This window comes from Garra rufa, chromosome 17, assembly GCF_049309525.1.
Source record: "Garra rufa chromosome 17, GarRuf1.0, whole genome shotgun sequence".
In the NCBI taxonomy this organism is placed as follows: Eukaryota; Metazoa; Chordata; class Actinopteri; order Cypriniformes; family Cyprinidae; genus Garra; species Garra rufa.
The window spans coordinates 13111173-13136906 of record NC_133377.1 but is presented as its reverse complement, the minus strand read 5'-3'; the positions used below and the strand labels follow the sequence as shown (position 1 = coordinate 13136906).

General features: G+C 36.4%; 1 protein-coding gene across 3 annotated transcripts in view; it reads left to right on the top strand.

The window, feature by feature from the left end:
- Positions 1-24581, top strand: part of rnf19a (ring finger protein 19A, RBR E3 ubiquitin protein ligase) — a 73377-nt gene extending 48796 nt beyond the window's left edge. The window contains exons 3-11 of one of the 3 annotated variants that reach the window (XM_073821804.1): positions 1572-1780; positions 7157-7301; positions 7433-7595; positions 11389-11503; positions 15571-15732; positions 17513-17726; positions 19252-19395; positions 20769-21372; positions 24140-24581. In XM_073821804.1, the coding sequence (XP_073677905.1) occupies positions 1572-1780; positions 7157-7301; positions 7433-7595; positions 11389-11503; positions 15571-15732; positions 17513-17726; positions 19252-19395; positions 20769-21372; positions 24140-24154 (1771 nt within the window). In that variant the 3' untranslated portion in view covers positions 24155-24581. Of the gene's footprint in view, positions 1-1571; positions 1781-7156; positions 7302-7432; positions 7596-11388; positions 11504-15570; positions 15733-17512; positions 17727-19251; positions 19396-20768 lie in introns of all 3 variants that reach the window. The other 2 variants (XM_073821803.1, XM_073821802.1) reach the window with 2 other exon arrangements.
- The last annotated feature ends 1153 nt before the right edge of the window (positions 24582-25734 follow it).

The following is a 25734-nucleotide window of genomic DNA, read 5'->3' as shown; positions in this document are numbered from 1 at the left end:
GTGCAGTAAAGTAAACAATTGTCAGTCTGTTGGTGCTCTCAATATAATGCATAATGTACATTAGTTGTTTAAAATACATTATCTACTTTTATGACCTCCAAAAAAGTATTATACTTATCCGAGTACTCGATTAATCGTCAGAATAATTGACCGCTTACTCAATTACAAAATTATTTGTTAGTGACAGCCCTAGTATGTACACAGACAAAAAAGGTACAGACTGTGTGTTGGTTCCCTGAAAAATTAAGTAGAGCTGCAAAACAATTGGTCGCGATTAATCGATTCAAAATAAATAAAAGTTTGTTTACATACTGTGTATATATAAATACACATGTATATATTTAAAAAACAATATTTGTATGTATTGTATGGAAGTCTTATATAATTTATATTATATAAATATTTTACATATAAATCTAACTTACGTTCCTTAATATTTATACATAAGCTATATACTATGTAAATATAAACATTCGTTTTGAATCGAATAATCGTGACTAATCGTCTTCAAGAGAGCTCAGGTTGTAAAAAAAACAGTTCAGAAGTCATTATATTTGTAGCCACTTTCTGGCTACCAGTGTGTTCATGGTTAATGTGAACAGCAGACTTGAGTGAGTTGCATTGATTCTGCATTGTTGCAGGGCTGGCTGAGAGTGTGCTGTCTTAAAAGACAAATATGCAGTGTTTAAAAAAAAAAAAAAAAATCTGTCGAGTGGAAAAGCTTTGTTCCATGTTTTATGCTGTGTGGCGCATGCGGGGCTTTCTTTGTGCTTTAGAGGAGCAATCTTGTTTGGCTTTTGTTCGTGTGCCGTCACTATCCTTATTTTGACATTACTGTCTTTTGTTAGGGTTCATTGTAGATCAGACGAGGGGCGTCTCATGCCTCCAGCATTGTGTTTACTCTTACACTTTCAGAGTCCTGTAGAAATATGGGAAACTCTAATAACAAAGGCCACTTTGTTTGTGGAAACAGATGTAGTGGAGGCTTTTCTCAGATGGAAACTAAAAGTTGACCAGATGAAATCTGGCTTGCACCATGGAGTAGCTTCTTTTGTATCAAAATATATTGTGCAATTGTGTCAATCCACATACAAACTCTTTTATGAGGTTTTAAGGTCCTGTTTCTGATCCTGTAGTGCAGCTTCTAGTCTTTTTATCACATGATAATGAGTGTTAAAGGCTCTTATGTAACTTCTGTCTAGCACACATATCACTTAGACTAGTGATCTTGTCACTTTCTCTCGGATCCATCCATATGCCCCTTTTGACTTTCCAAAAACCATTAGCTCTGCAGATGAGCACAACTTCCTGCTTCATTTAATAGGTTCTCATTAATAATGATCAGGTCACAATGGCCAGTGCCTGCTGTAATTGATAATGCCATCAATTCAGATTAGCAAGGCTGTTAATCTAGATTGACCATCATCGATTTACGCTGTTACCAGATAGCTGCAGCTGCTTTAGATAAAGTGGTCATTGCTCATACTCTGGTTTGGAGATTCAAACAAACATGAAGTATTAGTAATGCATTCTGTATAGCTGTGAAAGTCTTTGTCTGTTTGGTTTGACAGGTATGCAGTCATTGCCTTCGGTTGTGCCAGCTGTCCAAAGATCACGTGTGGTCGCGAGGGCTGTGGGACTGAGTTCTGTTACCACTGTAAACAGCTGTGGCACCCAAATCAGACCTGTGACGCCGCCAGACAGCAGAGAGCTCAGAGTCTCCGACTGAGGCCCTTCAGATCATCGTCACTCAGCTACAGCCAGGAAAGCGGCGCTGCTGGTGAGCACATCGAACACACACAAACTGTAAAGGATTAGTTTACTTCCAGAATGAAAATTCTGATCGTTTACTCACCCCCATGTCATCCAAGATGTTCATGTCTTTCTTTCTTCAGTTGAAAAGAAATGAAGGTTTTTGAGGAAAACATTCCAGGATTTTTCTCCCTATAGTGGAGTTCAGTGGGGATCAACAGGTTGAAGGTCCAAAATGCAGCTTCAAAAGGCTCTACACAATCCCAGCTGAGAAATAAGAGTCTTATCTACCGAAACAATTGGTCATTTTCTAAAAGAAATTACAAATTTATATACTTTTTAACTACAAATGCTCATCTTGCATGTTGCATATTCACGCCTGTGTGACGTAGCTGGAAGTACTGACCCAGTGTTTTCAAAGCGAACGTGCAAAGAAAGTAATTTAACAAAAAAAGGTAAAACAATGATGTCAGAGATGATTGATGATTGGAGAAAATAAGATGGAGTTTTTCCTACTCTACCTTTTTGAACTGAAGTACACAGACTAAAAACTAACTGCATTTAACTTTTCCAACTTCTCCACATGTGGTTAAAAAGTATATAATTTGCTTGTTTTTTGTTAGTTTATTTAGAAAATGATCAATTGTTTCTCTAAAAAAGACCCTTATTCCTCACAGGGTTCTTAGAATTCTTAAAAGTTTGTGAATCTGACAAAAACATTTCAAGGCCCTGGAAAGCTTTTGAAAATGAACATGCATAGATACAGGTCCTTGAAAGTGCTTCAATTTATTTTGTGCAAGATTTGTGCAAAAAATTCTATATTCCCTCTGGTCCGCTGATGTTATTTTGCTAACACTTCGTGGCCTATGTATACTAGCTCACTTGATTTCCGTTAGTTATGCACATTTACGACAAATCTAATATTAGATCTCTGTCATATGGCCAAAAAAAATGCTTTTTGTGTTTGACACATGAAAACTGTAACAAATGTAACACAATGTAACCTTGACTCACTTGAAATATGTCCCCATATAACTTGAATTTGAGGATATTGGACCTGGAAAGTCTTTGAAAAGTCCTTGAATTTAAAGTTAACCAAGGTGTGGGAAACCTGTCCTCAGCTGGGATCGTGTAGAGTGCTTTGAAGCTCCACCAAAACTGCAATTTGGACCTTCAACCCATTGATCCCCACAGGGGTAGGCGATATCATATCACGATTCTTTGTCATGTTTGTTTTACTGTTTTGCTTGTTGTCTAAACGGTACAGCCAAACTAATTTACCTATTTTAAAACTAAAGCCTTACAAGGTAACAAAATATAAAATAAAAAAGTATGGCAGATGTTTAGGCTTAATTAGGCGGTTATTAAAAAATAGGAACAAGGATAGGCTACATGTTACTAATATACAAATAAAACAAGCAGTGCTTTAATTTTCAGGTACAGTAGGTGTATTTAGCCGTAGCATTCAAGAAATTAAATTAACAAATATTAAAAATAAAACACTATATACATGATTTTTGTTAATAAAAATTAACAAAGTTTTTTCAGTTAAGAGCAGTGAATAATTTTTCTTTTTGTTTTATTAACCTACCATCACCCAAAAATGACATTTATTTACTTAAGTTTTTTTTTTTTTTTTTCACTTAAATTACTTTCTTCGGTTGAAAATAACTTATTTTGAAGAATTTGGGTAACCGGCAAGGCTTTAAAGCACATGCAAATAATGTACTTTTGTGATTATGAATAAGTGCAGTGTCCCGTGAGTGAATATATGTCGTGTTGTACAGTATATTGAGACGGAGACATGCTGTAGCACGATACTATGCCCACAACCAAAAGTCGTCATGGTGCACATCCCTAAAGTCCACTATATGGAGAGAAATCCTGGAATGTTTTCCTCAAAAACCTTAATTTCTTTTCCACTGAAGAAAGAAAGACATGAACGTCTTGGATGACATGGGGTGAGTTCAATATCAAGACATTTTTATTCTGTAAGTGAAGTAATCCTTCAAATCCACAACACTACTGCAGTGGCTATGACAACTGGTGTTAAAAATAAATCTGCAAAATAACAAAAAGTACTGGCAGCTCATTGCACAGGACATTATCCATTAATTTTACAGGCATTTCCATAAACTCTAAAACACAAGGCTATGCAGTGTAAAATTCAAAATACTTATAAAACACCTGTAAAAATAAATACGGAAAAGTTCCCTCAAATTATACAGAACATTGTGCCCTATTTTAACAGATTTCTTTTAGAGTGTAGTTTTGGTGCAGACATGACATCAGTTTAGTCTGTTTTTTTATTTTTGTAATATCTCATGTCAGATGTGGGCCTCTCCAAAGGCTGAGAAATGATTCAAGTTAACTTTTTTTTGTTTGGTTTAGTCTGCTTGTATTTTGTTACACACAAATTACTGAGAAATTACTAATTGTGTGGCAAAGTATCCTGCAATCACAAAAAGTCCTGTAAATTCATTGGTTATAAAAAAGGTGAACCTGGATTTCTTCAGTTCTTGAAACCTCTGGAATAATGGATTTTTTTAAAACTGTATTAAATTGTTTACTATACAGTTGAAGTTTACATACACCTTGCAGAATCTGCAAAATTTTAATTATTTTAACAAAATAAGAGGGGTCATACAAAATGCATGTTATTTTATTCTTTAGGGTTAGGGTTTTGTACTGACCTGAATAAGATATTCCACATGAAGATGTTTGCATATAGTCCACAAGAGAAAATAATAGTTGAATTTATAAAAATGACCATGTTCCAAAAATTCTTAATACTGTGTTGTTACCTGAGTGATCCACAGCTGTGTTTTTTTGTTTAGTGATAGTTGTTCATGAGCTCCTTGTTCACTGAACAGTGAAACTGCCTGCTGTTCTTCAGAAAAGTCCTTCAGGTCCCACAAATTCAAAGTTTTTCAGCATTTTTATGAATTTGAACCCTTTTCCAACAATGACTGTATGATTTTGAGATCACACTGAGGACTGAGGGACTCATATGCAACTATTACAGAAGGTTCAAACACTCACTGATGCTTCAGAAGGAAAGATGATGCATTAAGAGCCGGGGGTGAAAACAGAATAGAGATATGTACATGTACATTGTTCTTATTTTACCTAAATGTCATATTTTTTTCATTTAGTACTGCCCTTCAGAAGCTGCAGAAGATACTTGCATGTTTCCCAGAAGACAAAATAAGACACATTTACACTCATCTTTACATTTCAAAAAGTTTTCACCCCATGGATCTGAATGCATTGTGTTTCCTTCTGGAGCATCAGTGAGCGTTTAAACCTTCTGTAATAGTTGCCTCAGTTGTCCTCTGTGTAGGGCTGGGCGGTATACCTTTTCATACCGAATACCGGTGTTTTTTTTTTTTAATGATATTCATTTTTCATATACCCCAATACCGGTGAGTGTGTGCGTACAAAGCGCTGGGAACACGTATGTTGATGCAAACAGAAACCGCAGCTTGCACGTGCTTGTCTGAAGCAACACGTCTGCGGTGTGGACGTATTTCAGTATATCTGAGAAAGACCCAGGGTTAGCGATTTGCAAAACTTGTAATGCCGAAATTTCAAGAGGGGGTGTGTCTGCAGTGATGAGAGCAGAGATCGGCGCATTGTGCGCAGACAGATGTAGCTTTCAGTGAGAGAAAAACAATGGCTTTACGTTGGTGTTACGTCGCAATATTTTAAAGATATGTCTTTTCTATATACTGTATTTTTATTAATATTTATGCTTTAAAGCCAATGGATATCACACAAGCAACGTGGAAACTGATCAATATGTTAAAGTGAAAGTAAAAACTGACTTTCAGCATCTGATGTGCATTCTTTCAGACAATGAGAGACGATTATACTTCATATGCTGATATTAATTTAGTCCCTTAATATTTTTCTTGTGCCCCGAACATGGTGGGAAAAATAAATAAAAAAGAAACGTATTTTGTGTAAGGTTTGTTTTTGAAAGTCTTAAATAAAGCTCTTAATTTTCATTGATGACTGCAGTGTTATTAGGGGGTTATGAAAGTCATAATTATGATTTCAGGTGGTCTAAAATGTGGGGACTGAAAGACAAGAATTGCGATGAAACTTCAAAAGGCTATCCATTGAATAAATATGAGCGCTGCACGTTTCAAAATCATTTGTTGCGCTACTTTGTATACTACCATTCTGACAGCGCCTCCTGCTGGAAGAGAAACGCGTAGACTTGTAAATGTGAACTTGTGAAGAATGCACAATAAAGTGTTGTGTATTTTGACTGCAAATCATGAATTCTGATTTCTTCACCTCATTACAATTATGAGTGCCACTGTCACTTCTTTGTGAACAGCAGCATTTTGTGAGACCAATCAAACCTGGGTTAATACTAGTCCGGTCAATGTAAGCCAATATACTGCAGTAATTATTCTCTAATTTATTAGGAAATGTGGTTAACACCTAGTCATGCATGAAAAAAAAAAAATACCGTCATATACCGTGATACCGTATAATTTTGAAAAATACCGTGATATAAATTTTTGGTCATACCGCCCAGCTCTACCTCTGTGTCAAAATATGGATCTCAAAATCATACAGTCACTGTTGGAAATGGTTCAAATACATAAAAAAACAAAGAATTTGTGCGACCTGAAGGATTTTTCTGAAGAATAGCAGGCAGTTTAACTGTTCAGGACAAACAATGAACTCAAGAAAAACTATAACTAAAAAAAAAAACAAACATTTTGTATGATCGCTCTTATTTTGGTAAAATAATTAAAATTTTGCAGATTCTACAAGGTGTGTGTGTGTAAACCTCTGACTTTATTGTTATTATTATATTATATTATTTATTATTGCTTGTATTAAATAGTGTAATTACATTATTGCTGCTATTTTCTGTAAATACAACTGTTTAAAAACAATATCTGGGAGGCCTTCAAATATTGTCTTAATGGCATAAAGAAACACTGCCTCTATTGCAGTAAAGCAGTAAAAACTAGTAGCCCCTACAGCTAATATGAGTAATAAAGATCTCAAATTTATTGAAGACAAGTACAAACAAGAAAGACATTGCAAGCAATAGAATGAATGAATGGAATAAAGATTTAAAAAAATGAAGTAAACAGTGCTTTAAAGTTTTTCAGGTAAGTCTGTCTAACAGTATTCAGGTTAGAAACACTACAGAAATTGAATGTATGTAACATACAAATATACATAGCTTACATTAAAATAAAAATCTATTAAAATGATCCGTTCAAAAGCAGAAAGTGATTTTTTTTTTTTTGTTTGTTTCTAAATCAAATGATCAGGTGACGCATTGTGGTTTGTACCAAGTCTTCAAACATCCTAAATCTCGTAAAATGTCAACAAGCCGTGGTTTTAACTGCTGTGTCTGTGTCTCTCTAAGCCGATGACATAAAGCCATGTCCCCGCTGTGCGGCCTACATCATCAAGATGAACGACGGGAGCTGTAATCACATGACCTGCGCTGTGTGCGGCTGTGAGTTCTGCTGGCTGTGTATGAAGGAGATCTCTGACCTGCACTACTTAAGGTCAGTGTCCTCAACACAACTGTGATGAGGCCAAATGATAGAAATCAGGCATCTGAGTTTAAATAATTGACACTACATGAGAACTGATGAAGGCCAAAGTGCTAAGGTTACATTTGTGTTTAATTTCTCAGTCCTTCGGGATGCACGTTCTGGGGTAAGAAGCCCTGGAGCAGGAAGAAGAAAATCCTGTGGCAGTTGGGCACACTTGTGGGCGCTCCGGTTGGCATCGCACTGATTGCTGGCATTGCCATACCTGCAATGATCATCGGGATTCCTGTGTATGTGGGCAGAAAGGTGGGTGGATAAACTAAACAGTCAGTCTTTGGATGTTGAGAATGAAGGGTGAGGTTTAATTGACTTGTTTTTAAGGCCAATGTTTTTGAACTGGTTGTCTGCACATGTTTGCAAGTTATAAAACCAGATTCATTTTTCGTGTTTTTTAAAGGCTGTTCTGCTCACCAAGCCTGCATTTATTTGATCCGACGTACAGCAAAAACGGTTACATTTTGAAATATTTTTACTATTTAAAATAACTAGCTTTCTATTTGAATATATTTAAAAATGTAATTTATTCCTGTGATTTTAAAGTTGAATTTTAGCATCATTACTCCAGTCTTCAGTGTCACATGATCCTTCAGAGATCATTTTAATATTCTGATTTGCTGCTCAAAAAAATATTATGTAGAAAATAGTTGAGTAGAAGTTGTTTTCAGGTTTCTTTGAATAGAAAGTTCAGAAGAACAGCATTTATCTGAAATAGAAATCTTAATTATACTTAAATTATACTGTGGTGTAGTGTTTAATGTTACAAAAGCTTTTTATTTCAGGTAAATGCTAATCTTTGGATCTTTCTATTCATCAAAGAACCCTAAAAAATTGACTCAACTGTTTTAAATGTTTATAATAATAATTATTTCTTAAAAAAGAAAATCAACATAGTAGAATGATTTCTGAAGGATCATGTGATACTGAAGACTGGGGTAATGATGCTGAAAATGTTGCTTTGAAATCACAGGAATAAATTACATTTTAAAATGTTCAAATAGAAAACAGTAAAAATATTTCAAAAATTTACTAATTTACTATTTTTTGCTGTATTTTGGATCAAATAAATATAGGCTTGGTGAGAAGAGACGACTTTAAAAACATAAATATAACTGTTAAAAATGTTTTGACTGGTAGTGTATATACAAAATGTTTATCTGTATCTAGAAACCTCTAGAAATAGGCTACAGTCAAGATCTTGAAGAACCACCAAGTTAGGGTTGGAGACGATAGTATTGTGTATCAACAATAGTAAGAGATATCGCCAGTTGCTGATTAGGGCTGGGCGATAAATCGAAAGCGATTATGAGGCGCGTTTAGTGAATGAAGCCGGTACTTTGATTAGTAGTAAATCTCCATCACGTGCGTTCAGCTGCGTTCAGCTGGAGTGTTCAGAGGCGTAAATCACTGACAAGCTACGCCAAATCGCGCTAAAAATCGCATTCGATTCGATTCGATTTTTAGCGCGATTTGGCGTAGCTTGTCAGTGATTTACGTCTCTGAACACTCCAGCTGAACGCAGCTGAACGCACGTGATGGAGATTTACTACTAATCAAAGTACCGGCTTCATTCACTAAACGCGCCTCATAATCGCTTTCGATTTATCGCCCAGCCCTATTGCTGATGCCTTCCCTGCTGAAAAAAACAGCATATGCTGCTTAGGTATGTTTTGGTGCTGGGATGCTGGTTTAAGCTGGTTTATGCTGGTTTATGCTGGTCATGTTGCTCGTCAAGGACCAGCATTAACCAGCCAAAGAACCAGCATAAACCAGCAAAGGACCAGCATAAACCAGCTAAAACCAGCATCCCAGCACCAAAACATACCTAAGCAGCATATGCTGTTTTTTTCACCAGGGTTTGACGATAGCAAGACAATTATTAATATTATCCGTCAAAAAGGCGCCTAACTTTAGCGATGCAGTGCAGAGAGTCGGTTCTAGGATGCTTCAGAAACTTGTCGTGATATAAACACACGCATAGAGTGGCCACGTCGCCTTAACGCGCCGCATGGGGAAGAGATTTATTTATATTAAAGTGCACCTCGCACTAGACTAGGCTATGTCCTTTGATATTGTAAATGATCTTTGCTTGTTATTTGTAGCTGCTTTTTAAGATGATGTAAGGATTATATTATCCAGCATTGCAGTCATTAGGATAAAGGTAGTAAAATGTGGTTTAGGCTGAATTAAATATGATATATCAGAATCTGTCTGTATATAGGAAACATTAACATTCACCTCAGTAACATCTATATGCGTTCATTAGAATTACGATGCGATAAAATGGCGCTAAACATACGCACGTGAATTACACACGCACAGTTTCTCCTCATTCTATATGGACTGAACTACAACATGAACTGATGACAACAATCAGACATACAGCGGTAACATTATTGCAATATGACGGGTATAGAAAGATACATTCATTTACATTCAAGCACGCACATTCACCACTCAATGAAACCGAAAGTATACTTTAACTTCTCCGGCAAAACTACAGTCAGCGCTCTGTACACGCACAACTTAGTCACATGCCCAATAACAAGACTACCCTGACAAAACTAATAAAGAATTTAGTACTCATGTTGCATGTTGCCACTGGTAAGCTCCGCTCTGCTGTTGTTTACCTAGGCGCCGTGCATGCACGTGTGAAAAAGTTGCGCGAGTAATTTACGTCAAGTGATCGGCTTTTTTGATCGGCGCTTTTGGGGTTCGCCGATCAAGCTATTTTTAGCAAATATCGGCCGATCATGATCGGTTGCCGATCAATCGGAGCATCACTAATATATATAATTTTTTGTCTAAGTTTTGTCTAAGTTGTTTGTGTGACGAATTGTAAAAACATAACATTTCAATCTGTGTGTTCTTAGTTTCTAATAGGCATAGCTAGCATGTGTCAATGATATGTTGTCAAGCTAATATACCAATTTTTATCATGGCTATCACTGTAGGGACAGATGCAACACACATATTTAAGAATGATTTCATTACATTTTATTGAATGTTGCAACTGTCCCCTATTGTGGGGACGGTTGCAACATTTCACTTTGTCTATTTAAGTGTAAAGTGTACGTAAATTATATGTACACATGTTGCAGCAATATGGGCGAGTAGCTGACAGATGTGGCTTTATTGTATTAAAATTTCGGCTTTCTAATACAGTCTCTGAGAAACTAAAGGAAATGCAAAAAGTGTTGCAACCGTCCCCACTCTCCCCTATATTGCATGTTGTCTTATTTTTTGCCTGCGTCTACAAAGCCTGCATATGAATATGAACGCTAATGATCCTGATTATAGCGCATAATCTCATAGTCATCAGTAATCATTAGAAAGCCATTCCAGTTCTGCATTATCATCCTTGACTTGGATCGAACTCATTGGCACATGGCGTGGGCTAAATCGAGAACAAATAGACGTCAGTTGATTTCTTTTAATTTGACAGCATTTCCTGCGACAGCTGCTTTTGTGAACCAGTTTCTCCAGATTCCTTTGTCATGACTACAAGATAATAAGGGCCTTCGTTTTTATCTGACTTGAGGAACACTGCTTATTATAAACGCTTTTAGAAACGGCTGCCAGCGTGTTGAAGTCAGTTTGACAAGCGCTATTCTTACAGCTGTATTAATAGATTTAAAGATGTTTATGTCCAGCGAAATAACAGTCATGCAGTATAATTTGCGGATTTGTTTTTTTTTTGCGGGAGTTAATATGCAGCCCGTCTCTGAACCAGATTAGCCACTGCAAACTGGGTCACTTGTGCAATGATTAATAACACTTCAGATATGTGCTGTTCGGTCTGAATTTCATTATGTAGGGATTTCCATAATGCTGACCTGAATCCTAACTGAGCGCTGCATTGTGAAATATGACAACCTACACGTCTTATCACACTTATCAATCTTGTTTGATCTCTTGTTAGATCATCAAGTAGGAAATTATGCTAGCATTATGAGTAACCAAAGCCTGATTTAATCAACTATAGTGAGCAGTGTGATTGCAGATGGATGTTTATTCATTTAGCCTTTTGAATCTGCTTCAGATTCATAATCGTTATGAGGGGAAGGACATCTCCAAGCACAAGAGAAACCTTGTCATAGCCGGCGGAGTGACATTGTCTGTGATCGTGTCTCCAGTGGTTGCTGCTGTCACTGTCGGTAAGCAGACTTCCTTCTTTTTTTTCTGTCTAATAACTCATTTTAGGGTCAAAGAAGTTAAGATGTCCATGTCAAAAGAAATGTATGTCTATAGAAAGCACATTAAATGTAAGTAAAGAGTCTACTTTTAAGGTTTCAAATAAGTTTTTGAAGAATAAAATGTCAATTTGGTTTAAATGTTATGTTGTCATTCAGTGTGACAATATTTATGTAAAAATTCAAACAACATGCTTATTCTGACTTGTACATATTAAAATATATAAAGAAAATAAGGGAGCATATTAAATTGTTTTAAATAAGTAAAAACGTCTTACTGACAAATGGGCAAAATCTAGGATGGTGGCAAATTTTAAAAATGTAGAGTTACATCTAATTAGTATTTGGAGTGGAAGTAATTCATATTTTGATATGGTATAAATTGATTTTTGTTGTAAATATACCTGACAAGACTGTTGCACTGAATGATATTTTACTGGGTGTCTTCTGTAAATTAGGAAAAAATGTGATTATTTATTTTTTTGCTTAGAAAAACAAAAATGCAATAAAATCAAACAAAAATATATATATTTTTGGGGAAAAACAACAATTTAAAACAGTATTACACTTTTATGCTTAAACCCTTTTTTGTCTTTGACCTTGGGCTGCTTGATTTTGGCAAAAATCATAATCACGATTATTTTGGTCAGTAATACAATCACAATTATTTAACACAAAACTTTTTATTAGTGATTAATTTAAAGATAGCAATACAGCAGAAAAAAGATACAAATACAAATAAACTGTGCTTTTAAAATATATGTATATTTTTGAATACTTTTATGAAAGTCTAAAGAAGTCTAACAATACTACAGATATTGAATGTAATTATTTGCATGTGAAATTATGCTTTTATGGAGGAGCGAAAGCACACGGCTGGGGGCGGAATGGGGTGCAATAATCATTTTATCTTGATTACTGCATTTTCATGTTCGTTTAAAGCAGAAATTAAAACCAAATTTCGATTAATTGCACAGCCCTACTTTGACCTTTTATCATTTGAATTACAGCAGTTTTTCAAAAGCGTCCTGAAAATTATTCCAACATTATCGTCTCTCTGTTTTCTCCATTCTCGTTGAGTTTAAATGATTATTAAAACTTTATAGTTATAGTTAGGGCTGTGCAATTAATCAAAACTCAGTTTCGAGAAAGAGAGTAAAGTAAACGTTTAGCTTAAAGGGATAGTTCACCCAAAAATGAAAATGTGATGTTTATCTGCTTACCCCCAGGGCATCCAAGATGTAGGTGACTTTGTTTCTTCAGCAGAACACAAACGAAGATTTTTAACGAAAACTGGTGCAGTCTGCCAGCCATATAATGTGAGTGGATGGGCACCAGACCTTTAAAAGTAAACAAAAACATGCACAAACAAATCCAAATTACACCCTGCGACTCATGACGATACATTGTCCTAAGACACGAAACGATCGTTTTTTGCGAAAAACTGAACAGTATTTATATCATTTTTTTACCTTTGATACACAGCCACGTCCATCTGTCATGAGCACGAGTTTAGCATCAGGCACGTTACCTGTGTACACGCTCTGGTGTAGTTTACGCAAACGCCGAAAGCGATCTGTCGCATGTATACGACACTCATTGTTTACACAGAGCACAGAGATTGTGGGTATAGCGGCTATTCAAAATGGTAATTACTTGTGCTTATCCTGATTGTTCAAACCGATTTAAAGCTAAAAGATTACGTTTGCTTTCACAAACTCATCCGGGACTTTTCATCGATTTCTCCTTACGGCGTTTGTGTATTCTACGCCAGAGCGCGTTCACATGTAACGAGCCGATTGAAAAGCTTGTGCTCATGACAGATGGACGTGGCTGTGTATCAAAGGTAAAAAATGATATAAATACTGTTCAGTTTTTCGCAAAAACCGATCGTTATGACATCAATGTATCATCACGAGCCGCAGGGTGTAATTTGGATTTGTCTGTGCATGTTTTTGTTTACTTTTAAAGGTCTGGTGCCCATCCACGTCCATTTTGGCTGACAGACTGCACCAGTTTTCGTTAAAAATCTTCGTTTGTGTTCTGCTGAGGAAACAAAGTCACCTACATCTTGGATGCCCTGGGGGTAAGCACATAAACATCAAATTTAAATGGTCAAATACATGCAAATATATGTCAAAATGCGACGTTTGGTGATTATTTGTGTAAACCTTCATCGGTTATGTCTAAAAGAAACATAAACAGTTGAGAATGAAAATATGTGTGTAACAGTATATTGGATCTGTGCAGCTCTTAAAGCGGCCACGAGTAATATTCCTTCTGCCGTGTCTGCTTAATGTTAATCAAACAATAAAAGACAGACAAATCACTCACTGCTCTTGACGGAGAGACTTTTGCAGTTTTTATAAGATACAAAACATGTTTAATTCTTACAGTGAAGACTATGCCGTTTTATTTTACAGTCAATTAAGGCGAGACACTGCACGTAAATGGGGTAAAAACTAATAGTTATCACCTTGCTTACTACTTGATTGATTACATTTTATAATTGCAAACATTTTTTGTGTAACAAGTTTTCTAAAATGTTAGGTTTAAATATGCAAATGAGACATTTAATGAAATATGCTCTAATTTGCATACATTTCTAGTACAAAAATCTGAACACTGGATGAAGTCAGTTTCAAAATCCTTGTTTAATTTTTTTTGACAATATTAAAGTCAAATGTTTTTACAGAGGGGATTTTGGTTATCTCATACAGTGTTGTTTTTGACAACCATCTTAGATTTAGTCTTAGTCTTAGTCTTTTGGACTAAAATGCTTCTTAGTTTTAGTCAAATTTTAGTCACTTCTATATGTGATAGTTTTAGTCCAATTTTAGTCGACGAAAAGTCAAAGGTTTTAGTCTAGTTTTAGTCAAAAAAAGGGAAAAAAGTAGTCTTTTAACAAATTAATGTAGGTCAGTAAATATTTTGCTGTTGGGTAGTGTCACTTATAAGTTCTGAAAATAGCAGATCTATAGTTCAACACAATGTGAGCTTCCGGATCGACTATTTTCACCAATAATTACAATAATGAAGGAATGTTTTAGAACATAAGACAAACAAGGATGGAATGCTAAAACGGCTTGCCATACTAGTATAGCAAAGAGTATTTAATGCTAAACGGCTTGCCATAGCGGCAGATACTTTTTAGGTTTTAATTGGCATGCACAATAAGCGGAAATGTCATGCATTTTAAACGTCTGACGGACCACCCACTAACATTTTCGTCTATTCTCGTCTCGTCAACGAAAACTCACACGCGTCTCGTCATGTTTTAGTCATCAACGAGCCATTTTTATCTCGTCATCGTCTCGTTATCGTCATGAAAAAAAGTTGCGTCAACGAAATGATTTCGTCATCGTCATCGTTGACGAAAACAACACTGATCTCATATTGTCACTCCATAATTCAGAAACTTAGAACAGACAGAAAACAATGTATTTTTTTTACCATTTTGGGGGGAATAAAATGTTGTATAAAATCAAGCATATTATATATGAACACATCCCTCTGTAAAAACAGTTTGTTGTGTGTAAGTGCTACTGAAGTGGAAATTTATGGCTCAGTGTAGAAGAAAAACCTCATTTTGAGAAAACAGCCTTTAAAAATTTGGAGTGTAATTGAAATCTATTGACACAAATAGATAAAGTGCTACAAAAGAAACACTTAACAGTGTCTTTCGGGTGTTTTCTTTCCACTAGTCTGAAAAGGCACTTTATGAAACACCAAAAAGCCCAAAATCTCAAACTTGACAGGTGCATGAAAAAACTTTTTTCCTGCAGTGTCTCCCCTTAATTACATTTAAATTTCCCCCCAAAAAATAAAAAATATTCTATTGTATTGCTATCTTTAAACAAATCAATCATATAAAGTTCCAAACCCAGTCATAATCGTGATTAAAATATTGACCAAAATAATCGTGATTATGATTTTTGTCATAATCGAGCATCCCTAGTTATAGTTATCATCCTTAGTGTGATCCAAAGTTTTGCAGATTTGTCCAAGTATTATATTGTGTGTTTGTATAGGTATAGGAGTCCCCATCATGTTGGCGTACGTCTACGGTGTGGTTCCCATCTCTTTGTGCCGCAGCGGTGGTTGTGGAGTGTCTGCGGGGAACGGTAAAGGTGTGCGCATCGAATTCGATGACGAGAACGACATGAACGTGGGCACCGGAGCTGCTGTGACTGGTGAGTGAACCTCAGTGAACACAAACACAATGTCAATGTCACAAACAATGTTTTAAAGCGTTCAGAATCTGTCCTTCTCTGAGTCATTCTCTCATTCACAGTCTTGGTTGTCTATCACTTTTCACATTTTCTCTCCTCCTCGCTCATGTTTAATGCAAATGTGTGAAGTGTGTTCTAGTGTGGAGGGGAGAGTGCTAGAATGTGTTAGATTTACTGGTGCCTCCACAGACTTGCAATGAATGTGAGCTGTATCTAGAGACCTTGAATTTATCCTTTTCCAGACACAGCTCTGAAACTCAGAGGATCAGGTAGCTTGGTTTCTCAAACACCAAATAATTCTCGTGAAGCTCAGGTAACTCTGGGAACAAGTAGCTTTTGTCTTACTGTGCAGTGTAAGCTAGAGGCAAAAGGCTTAGTGTTATGTCTTTTCTGGTTTAGTTTTTTTTAGTTCTGTCTTAATGGTTTGATAAAAAAAAAGGTGAATAATTAAAAAGGATGTGTAATCTATGGAAGCCCTGTTGTAAGAAATAAAGTCAGAATTGCAAGTTAAAACTTTCTCGCAATTGACTTATTTTCTCAGAATTGTGAGATATAAACTTGCAATTGCAAATTATAAAGTTCAATTCCGAGGAGAAAGAAAAGACTGATGTGTGTTGCATGTTTTAATGTCAGAATTGTGACAAACTTGCAATTCTGAGAAGGCCACAATTGTGAGTTTTTATCTCGCAATTCTAAGAAAGTCAGTTGCAAGAAAAAAGTCAGAATTGTGACAATCTCATGATATAAACGTAAAGTTGTGAGAAATAAAGTCAGAATTGTGAGATATAAACTTGCTTTAGCCAGAAAAATTCAATTGTGAGATACAAACATTTGCAAGAAAGTTTTTTTTTTTTTTTTTTTTTACATTGCAATTATAACTGTATTGCTTGCAACTGAGAGTTTATATCATGAAATTCTGAGAAAAAAAGTGAGAATTGCAAGAAAAAAACAACAAAATTGCACTCGCAAGTTACAAAGTTACATTTTGAGGAGAAAGTACTTGTTGAATGTTTTGAAGTCAGACACTATGCAGCTACCTTTTATTTTTTTAGTTGAATAAATGGGTGTACATGGTAATCAGTTCAGAATAAAAAAATATTTAACAATAATAGTGCTGTATGCAATGATGATTTTTTTTATTCTGTGTTGTCTCAATTTCTGGGTTCTGTTTTATGATTTAATGAGGTTATTATCAAAAGTGCTGATAACACTGCTGATCAAACATGCACATAACTAATAATTTAGTTGGTCTTGTAAAATGTAATCAAATGTAATTTTGACAAACAAAAAGGCGTACTGTAGAAGTGTAAAATTAAAACGTGAATCAAAAATTGTGATATTCTGACACTCAGAGCATCTCTGAAGATGAACTTCATGTGTTAATGTCCTAATAGTGCGAGACTTCAGATGGCGAAACCTTCACAAGCATCACATGCTTTAGTTTGTGTCAGATAGAACTGTGCCATTCATTCATACAGAGACATGTAGAACATGCAGATTTCATATTTATTGATGTTAATATTTACAGGCACTAATCCACACTGCAATTTGATTTACTGTACAGCCCTACTTTTGATATATTTCAATTGAGATTCTGCCTTATACAATAATTACCATTTTTATCTGCAGAATCTCCAATACCAAACACTAAAACTGAACTTGTGATGTTTTTTTCCCTCGAATGCTTCTCGCTTTTATGAACTGCTGTAATGACCCCTTTCTCTCTATTCTCTTCTATCAGACACCACTTCGGTAGCAGAGACCAGGCATAACCCCAGCATCGGTGAGGGCAGTGTCGGGGGCCTGACGGGCAGCCTGAGTGCCAGCGGGAGTCACATGGAGCGTATTGGAGCAATGAGAGACAACCTGAGTGAAAACGCTAGCACTATGGCCCTCGCCGGGGCCAGCATCACTGGCAGCTTGTCAGGAAGTGCCATGGTCAACTGCTTTAACAGGTCAGTGACGTAGTGTCTACATGTAATGTTGAGCACAATTATTGACCAAAAGTGGCCTTAAATCATAGTGTGATGCACTATTTGGACGTACTCTGAAGTTCATAATGCAAAACATCCACCACAATGCAAAAAGACTCAAAAAAATTTTAATTTTAATGAACGGCTGTTAATATTGTCTGTTCAGACTGACATAAACATTTACACACTGTCATGGCCAGTGTCAAAACTGTTGAATGTGTCCTACCATGCAGCCATTTCAGTCTATACTAATGAGCTAATGACCTTAAGCAAGTGTGTTTGATTAAAGACACATGCAAAAAGTAAAAGGAGCAGGTTTGAGAAACTCAACAGCAAAACCTTTTTTTTTTTTTTTTTTATCACAGGGTTTGTTAAATGTATTTTCCGTCACGTGCAGAAACAATCAAATAATACATTATATGAATGACTAATGATTAGAAAATGATTATAAATAATTATGTAAATTAATGATTATAAATTAATTAAAACATACAAATCAAAACAAAAACACAAACAGTCTGCATGTGAGGATCAAAGGATCCTTCAAGTAGAACACAAAGATTTTTAACTCAAACTGTTGCGGTCTGTCAGTCATATAATGGCGGTCAATGGGGTCCACAGCTTTGAGAGTCAAAAAAACATACATGGACAAAACCAAAATAAACCCTGCGGTTTGTGGCCATACTTTGAGATGTCAAGACACAAAACGGTCGGTCTGTGCAAAAACCTAAATATGTTTTTAATAGCATTATTTTACCATGATACCAATACTGCTACTGGTGTACTATTAAATGCATTTTTCCTCAATTTTACCTATTATTTATAGCCAGTCAACATTACAATATAATTTAAAGCCATTATTTTTTTAACATGTAATAGGCTCTGAAATGTATAACAACTTTTAATGTAAGTGATTTTAAAATCTTCACATATAAATGTATCTTCACTATAAATTGTATATGCATAAACTATACAGATTAATCTTCATTCAAGCTACAAAAGTTAATCAGAGACTGAAGCAGTCGAGTGATTTCTCTCTTTTTTTTTTTTTTTTTTTTTCTTCTTTTGATTTACATCACTGACAGACTTCAGCAGGTTTCACTTTAAAAGCAGTGCGGCCTCTTTAAAACCTGATGCACATGACGTGGATCTGACACACATCCAATTTTCTCCCAACTCTTTACGGTCATTTAAGACTTTATAACTCATTTTAGACTATGTTTTGCATTATATTTCAGGAAACGTTTTACCCGATGAAAATCTAACAGCTGTTTGAAAACATGTAAATACGGATTTGACTTCCTTTTTTCTCTGTGACAAGCAGGTTTTAGAAACCGAAGCCCTTTTGTGTACCAGACTAACTGGGCTATTTCTGTTTTTCCAGAAATAACCAAATTTCACATTGATTCAGCCCATCTACTGTTTTCATGCATTGGTCTGAACAGACAAATTACATGTGAATTCATGTAAACATTTAGGTTTTAAAAGTATTGCTTGTGTCTTTCAGGTTGGAGGTTCAAGCTGATGTTCAAAAGGAGCGTTGCAGTCTGAGCGGGGAGTCCGGCACCGTCAGTCTGGGGACAATCAGTGACAACGCTAGTACCAAAGCAATGGCTGGATCCATTCTCAACGCCTACCTGCCTCTGGACAGGTCTGTATTCATACAACCAAACAAATATGAGGTGGCTCAGTGATGTCAGGCTTTCATTAAAGGAGAAACAGATAATGTACTCATCCCCTTCTCATCCAAGATGTTCATGTCTTTCTTTCTTCAGTCATATAGAAAATACTTTTTGAGGAAAACATTTCAGGATTTCTCTCCATAAAATGGACTTCAATGGTGCCCGCGAGTTTGAACTTCCAAAATGCAGTTTAAGTGCAGCTTCAAACGGCTCTAAATGATCCCAGCCAAGAAAGAAGGGTCTCATCTAGCGAAACGATTGGTTATTTAAAAAAAAAAAATCGATTTATATACTTTATAACCTCAAATGATCGTCTTGTCTAGCTCTGTGTGAACTATGCATTCTGATTCACGACAGTTGGAGTACTCCCATCGAAATTTTTTTACTTAGTTTAATTTGAGTTTTTCGACTTTTTTTTAAAGAAAATAACTAATCATTTCATAAGATAAGACTTTTTCCTCGGCTGGGATTGTTTGGAGCACTTTGAAGCTGCATTTAAACTGCATGTTGGAAGTACAAACTTGTGGACTCTGTTGAAGTCCACTATACAAAGAGAAACCCTCAGATGTTTTCCTCAAAAAAACTAATTTCTTTACGACTGAAGAAAGATATTGGGTGAGTGAATTATCTGTACATTTTTGTTCCGGAAGTGAACTTCTCCTTTAAGGCGAGACACTGCAGCTGAACAGGGTAAAAAAAACAACAACTAATAGTTATCACCTTACTTACCCAGTTGATTGATCACATTGATAATTGCAAACATTTTTTGTATTACAAGTTTTCTAAAATGTTAGGTTTAAATATGCAAATGAGACATTTAATGAAATATGCACTAATTTGCATACATTTCTAGTACAAAAATCTAAACGCTGGATGAAATCAGTTTCAAAATTCTTGTTTAATTTTTTTGACATCCAAATGTTGTTTTGTTTTTTTTGGATATTTGGCATCTCATTTTGTCTCTCCATAATTCACGAAGAACAGACAGAAAACAATGTATTTTTTTTTACTATTTTGGGGAATGAAATGTATAAAATCAAGCTAATTATATACAAATAAATCCCTGTTAAAACCTTCAGAATATAGTCAGGAATACAAATGCAAAGTTTAGCATGTGTAAGTGCTACTGAAGTGGAGATTTATGGCTCAGTGTAGGAGAAAAACTCATTTTGAGAAAACAGCCTTTAAAAATATGGATTATAATTGAAATGTATTGACACAAATATATAAAGTGCTATAAAAGTAACACTTAACAGTGTCTTTGGGTGTTTTCTTTCCACTAGTCTGAAAAACTTGACTTGACGGGTGCATGAAAAAACAGTGGTTTTGTTTTGTTTTGCAGCAGGGACGGGAACAGTATGGAGGTGCAGGTGGATGTGGAATCCAAACGCTGCAAGCTCAGGCACCACAGCGGCAGCAGCAGCATGGACGACGGCAGCAGCGGCGGAAACGGAGCCGGCGTTTGCCCCTCCGGCTGTCCCCACGAAGGCAAATGCTTTACTTCGCGCTGGGCCAAGGAGCCGTCCTCCACCTCTTCTTCTTCCTCCGGGAAAAAGAGCAAAGGCAAGCTGCGCAAAAAGAGCGGCGGCACCAAGATCAACGAGACGCGAGAAGACATGGACGCCCAGCTCCTAGAGCGCCGCAGCACCAACTCCAGCGAGTTAGACTCGCCCTCTCTGAGCGGCAGCCTGCCGTCTGTGGCCGACTCGCACTCCAGCCACTTCTCAGAGTTCAGCTGCTCCGACCTGGACGCTTGCAGACCGCCCTGCTACGAGTCCCACGTCCGACATCCCAACACGGGCAGCATAGTCAGCCCGCTTCCAGAGGTCGAGAACGACCGGCTGGAGAACTGTCCCACTGCAGGGAGCCTCCCGCAAGCTGCGGTAGCCCCTCTAACCCCCGACGGAGCCGCGGAGCGCCCCCTATGCTACATTGCAGAGGAGAATGTAAGTTTAATATGCGCGGCTGACGCGGGCCAGAGCTCGCCTAAAGAACGCAATAACAACCTTCCTCAGCCAACTAGTCCTGTGCGTAACGCCTGCATTCAAACAGAGATATAACCAGTTGACCCACATGCTAGCTTTTCACTTTATTACCAAGGATTGCACACAATAAATTGAAGATTTTAACGCTCACGGAGGTTTAACGTCCCGGTTGGTTGGTTTTTTTTGAATGTCGGAGAAGGAACGCCACTATTTACACTGGTCAAGCGCAGGACGCGCCTCGAGGTTTCGGAAAGCTCGCCGTGACCAAAGTTGCTTACAGTTGGACCCGAAGCTCAGATGAGATTCAGAAGGCAACAGATGAATGTAAAGCAGCAAGTGATGCAGATACTGGTGATGAAGATGATGTAGCTGTCAATCACACATGCCTCTATTTCAGTGTTCAGGGTCACTGCGATGAAAAGCCTCACTAATGAGGAACGAGTGCGTGGGAAAACACACGAAAGCGTGTCTAGCTCATTTTTCACCCTTGGAAATAAAAGGAAAGGAGAAATATCATTCTTGACAAACTGGACTGGTTTGATTTGTGACAGTTTGATGGTAATTAAAGAGACTGTTCACCCATTAATAAACGTTTAGTCTTTATTTACCATCATGCTGTTTCAAGGTGACATTTTGAATAATATTGCTAACCAAACAGGTTTGGTTTCCATTGACTTTATATATATATAATGGAGGTCAATGGGGTCCAAAACTCTTTGGTTACCAACAGTCTTTTATGAACTCGTATAGGTTTGAAACAACATGAGGGTGGAAATGGCTGATTGAATTTTCATTTTTGGGTGAACTGTCTCTTTAAGCACATTTTTACCCCTCTTTCTTCTTTATAATGCAACAGACATTGTTTTTAAGTTGCTATTATTATTTTGTCATTTCCAATGATTCGTAAGAGATTTTTAATACTCTCAAACGGTGTTTTGTTTCTGTGTTACAGTGAAAAAAAAAAATCATCATCATGGCAGTACAACAAATGCTACCTTGATTTATCATTTCCGCATTAGAGTAACAAGAATGGATTTTTGGGGAAATTGGGAAGGAAAATGTGCTTGATTTCCATTAAAGGAGAAGTTCACTTCCAGAGCAAAAATTAAGAGATAATTTACTCACCCACTTTGGCATCCAGGATGTTCACGTCTGTCCGTTTTCAGTCGATGAGAAATGGTTTTTTGAGAAATCATTTCAGGATTTCTCTCCATATAATGGACTATGGTGCCCACGAGTTTGAACTTCCAAAATGCAGTTTAAATGCAGTTTCAAAGGGCTCTTAATGATCCCAGCCGAGGAAGAAGGGTCTTTTATAGCAAAACAATGTCATTTTCTAAAGAAATTGACAATTTATATACTTTTTAAACGTAAATGCCTTAAATTCCAGTTTATCTCATTTTCTCCTCCGACTTCAAAATCATCCTACATCGCTGCAGAAGTACTCTAGTGTTTACAAAGTGGGCATGCAAGGAAGATCAAACGCCCTTTGCAAAAAAAACGGCAATGTAGGGCGATTTTGAAGTTGGAGGAGAAAATGAGATGGGAGTTTTTTTGACATAACCTAACTGTATTGAACCAGAGTTCACACAAAGCTAGACAAGATGAGAATTTGAGGTTAAAATGTATATATTGTTTAGAAAATATCCAATCGTTTCACTAGATAAGACCTTTCTTCCTCATCTGGGATCATTCAGAGCCCTTTGAAGCTGCATTTATACTGCATTTCTGAAGTTCAAACTCGGGGGCATTATATGGAGAGAAATCCTGAAATGTTCTCCTCAAAAAACATAATTGCTTTACTGCTGAAGAAAGACATTTCAAGTTTTTGTTCTGGAAGCGAACTTCTAGAAGGTGTCACAAATCGTATCGTTTCTAAACACAGGCTTCGTTTTCTTTAAATAAAGAACTTAAACTCATAGTTTTGGGCTGAAATATGACCATGACGTGTTTTTGCCAGACGCCATGTGATTGACCCGTGTATTCAGGCACCTTCACTACATATACACACACACACATATACTCTCAGTTAGCCAGCGTATAGCTTTAGTTGGAGGCATCTGCGACTATTCGGAGGCACCGAGGAAGTCTGAAGGGATGCGGAGATGTTCAAGATGAGCCTAAGAGGGACCAGTCAATAGTATAGATAGATTTCCCCTTCACAGCCGTGATTCTTGTACATGAGTGTGTTTTATATTGTTGGGGAGGGCTTTTCATTTCTAGCGTCAGGTGTCACTGCTTATTTTCCATTTTTGGGAAAAGTAGATGTGTTCAAGCCCTGTGTGAGGGTAAAAGAGCCAGAGAAGAGCTGAATGAAGCCGCGCCGCGCCCCCTGCTGGTAGGAAGGGGAATTTGACCAAACCCTTTCTAAGGGAGGAAGCGAGTCTGGCCTGTTAAACAAGATTAAAAGTCGTCCTAATGGCTATTATGGATACAGTGTTTATATTTATGAATCGAAAAGATTTGCATCCTTTCGACTAATGCCGGAATCGACTAATGTTACTTTCATTGTAAAGGCTATGATGGTAATCACTTTCAGGTCATTTCAACCAATTAATAATTTTTTTCTTATTTTTTTTGTATGTGTTTTGATCTCATGGTGCCTTTTGGATCATTATAAAATGTGTTTGTGTCTTACGAATTCAAATTGTACCGGATGAGGCTGCATTGAATGTTAGCGAGGCGGAGTAGCAGCATCGTTTCCTAAGCGTCCCTGTGTTGTTTTTAGGGACTACAGATCTGACCGCCTACCAAAGACAGCACTCAGGCTCACTGACGACGACTTCGACACACTCTCACACAGTTTACAGACGCCTCCTCCTCCTCCTCCTCCTCCTCCATGGACTCTGGGCCGCGTGTGTTTGCACTGTTCATCTTGTTCATTTCTGTTGGTCTTTTTTCGCTGCCGTTCTGGTGCTGCTCCGTAATCTCTCGGGACTGATCTAATGCCACAAGCTGCTTTGTTTTTTTTTTTTTTTTTTTTTTTTTGTTCCTTCTATTTCTTTAGTGTTTTTTTTTTTTGTATGTTTTGAGCCTGCCCATATCTGTACGAATATTACTTAAGAGGCTAGGGCCGATTGATTTCTAACTTGTTCAAAACAGCTTGATATTTGTATATTTGCTTTATAATATGCGTGTAAATGCATATCTAAATGAAAATAAAAACATGGATCCGGATGTGTGGTGTCTGTGATTGCTCACAAACAACTGACAGCTATTGAGATGTAAGCAGTGTTGGGGGTAACGCATTAGAAGTAACGCAAGTTACGTAATATTGCTTTTTCAAATAAGTAACGCCAGTTACTTTTCCCCCATTTATTGATTAAAAGCTCTCCTGTCCCCATGTTGAGAGAAATTGTGAGTGAGATGTTACTTTGGTTCTAGAACAAATGTGAATTTAAATGTGCATTTAATCCCATTTTATTAACTGATGTCTTTGCCGTCGACCTTTGATGATCCAATTCATCTTAGAATTAAACTTAGATTTCGGAGAAAAAAGTATGAATTTTGAGATACAAAAGAATTCTGAGAAGGGGAAAACAAGTTTTTATTCGATATATTCTTAGAATTCTGAGAATAAAGTCAGACTTCTGATAAAAAAAAAAAGTTAGAATTGAGACTAAAAAATCTTCATTTTGATATATAAACAGAGTTGTGAGAAAAATATATATATTTTTGAAATATACAGACTTCTGAGGAAAAAAGTCTGAATTTGCAAGATATAATCTGAATTCTGAGGGGAAAAAGTCAGAAATTTAGAAACTCAGACTTTTGAGAAAATAATTATGAGATAAAAACAATTTTAATATTAAAACAGGATTGTGAAAAAAATTATATTTGCAAGTGTAAACTCAGAATTTCAGAGAAGAAAGTCTAAAATTTGAGAAAAAAATCTAAATTATGAGATATAAAGTATTTGCTGCTGACCTTCGATGATCCAATTCATAATTATAAGAAAAAAATTCTCTAGATAATCTAACATTTTTCTTTCTTTTTTTTTGCTAAAGAGTTGAATTTTTTTCTTCTGTGGTCTACTGTACAGACGGGAATTTACTTTTCTCTAAGCCTGAGGCTTTTGGTGTGAAAAGGCTTTTACATTTGACGAAAATAGAACTTTTTATGGTAAAAACAAACAAGCCCTTCCCAGATTTAAAAAGTAACGTAGCGCATTACTTTCCATAAAAAGTCATTAACATAACTAATTATTTTTTTAGGGACTAACTCAATATTGTAATGCATTACTATATAAGTAACTTTCCCCAATTAACACTGGATGTAAGATGTAACTATAATGAGAGTTTGAGTGACTGCATATATCATGAT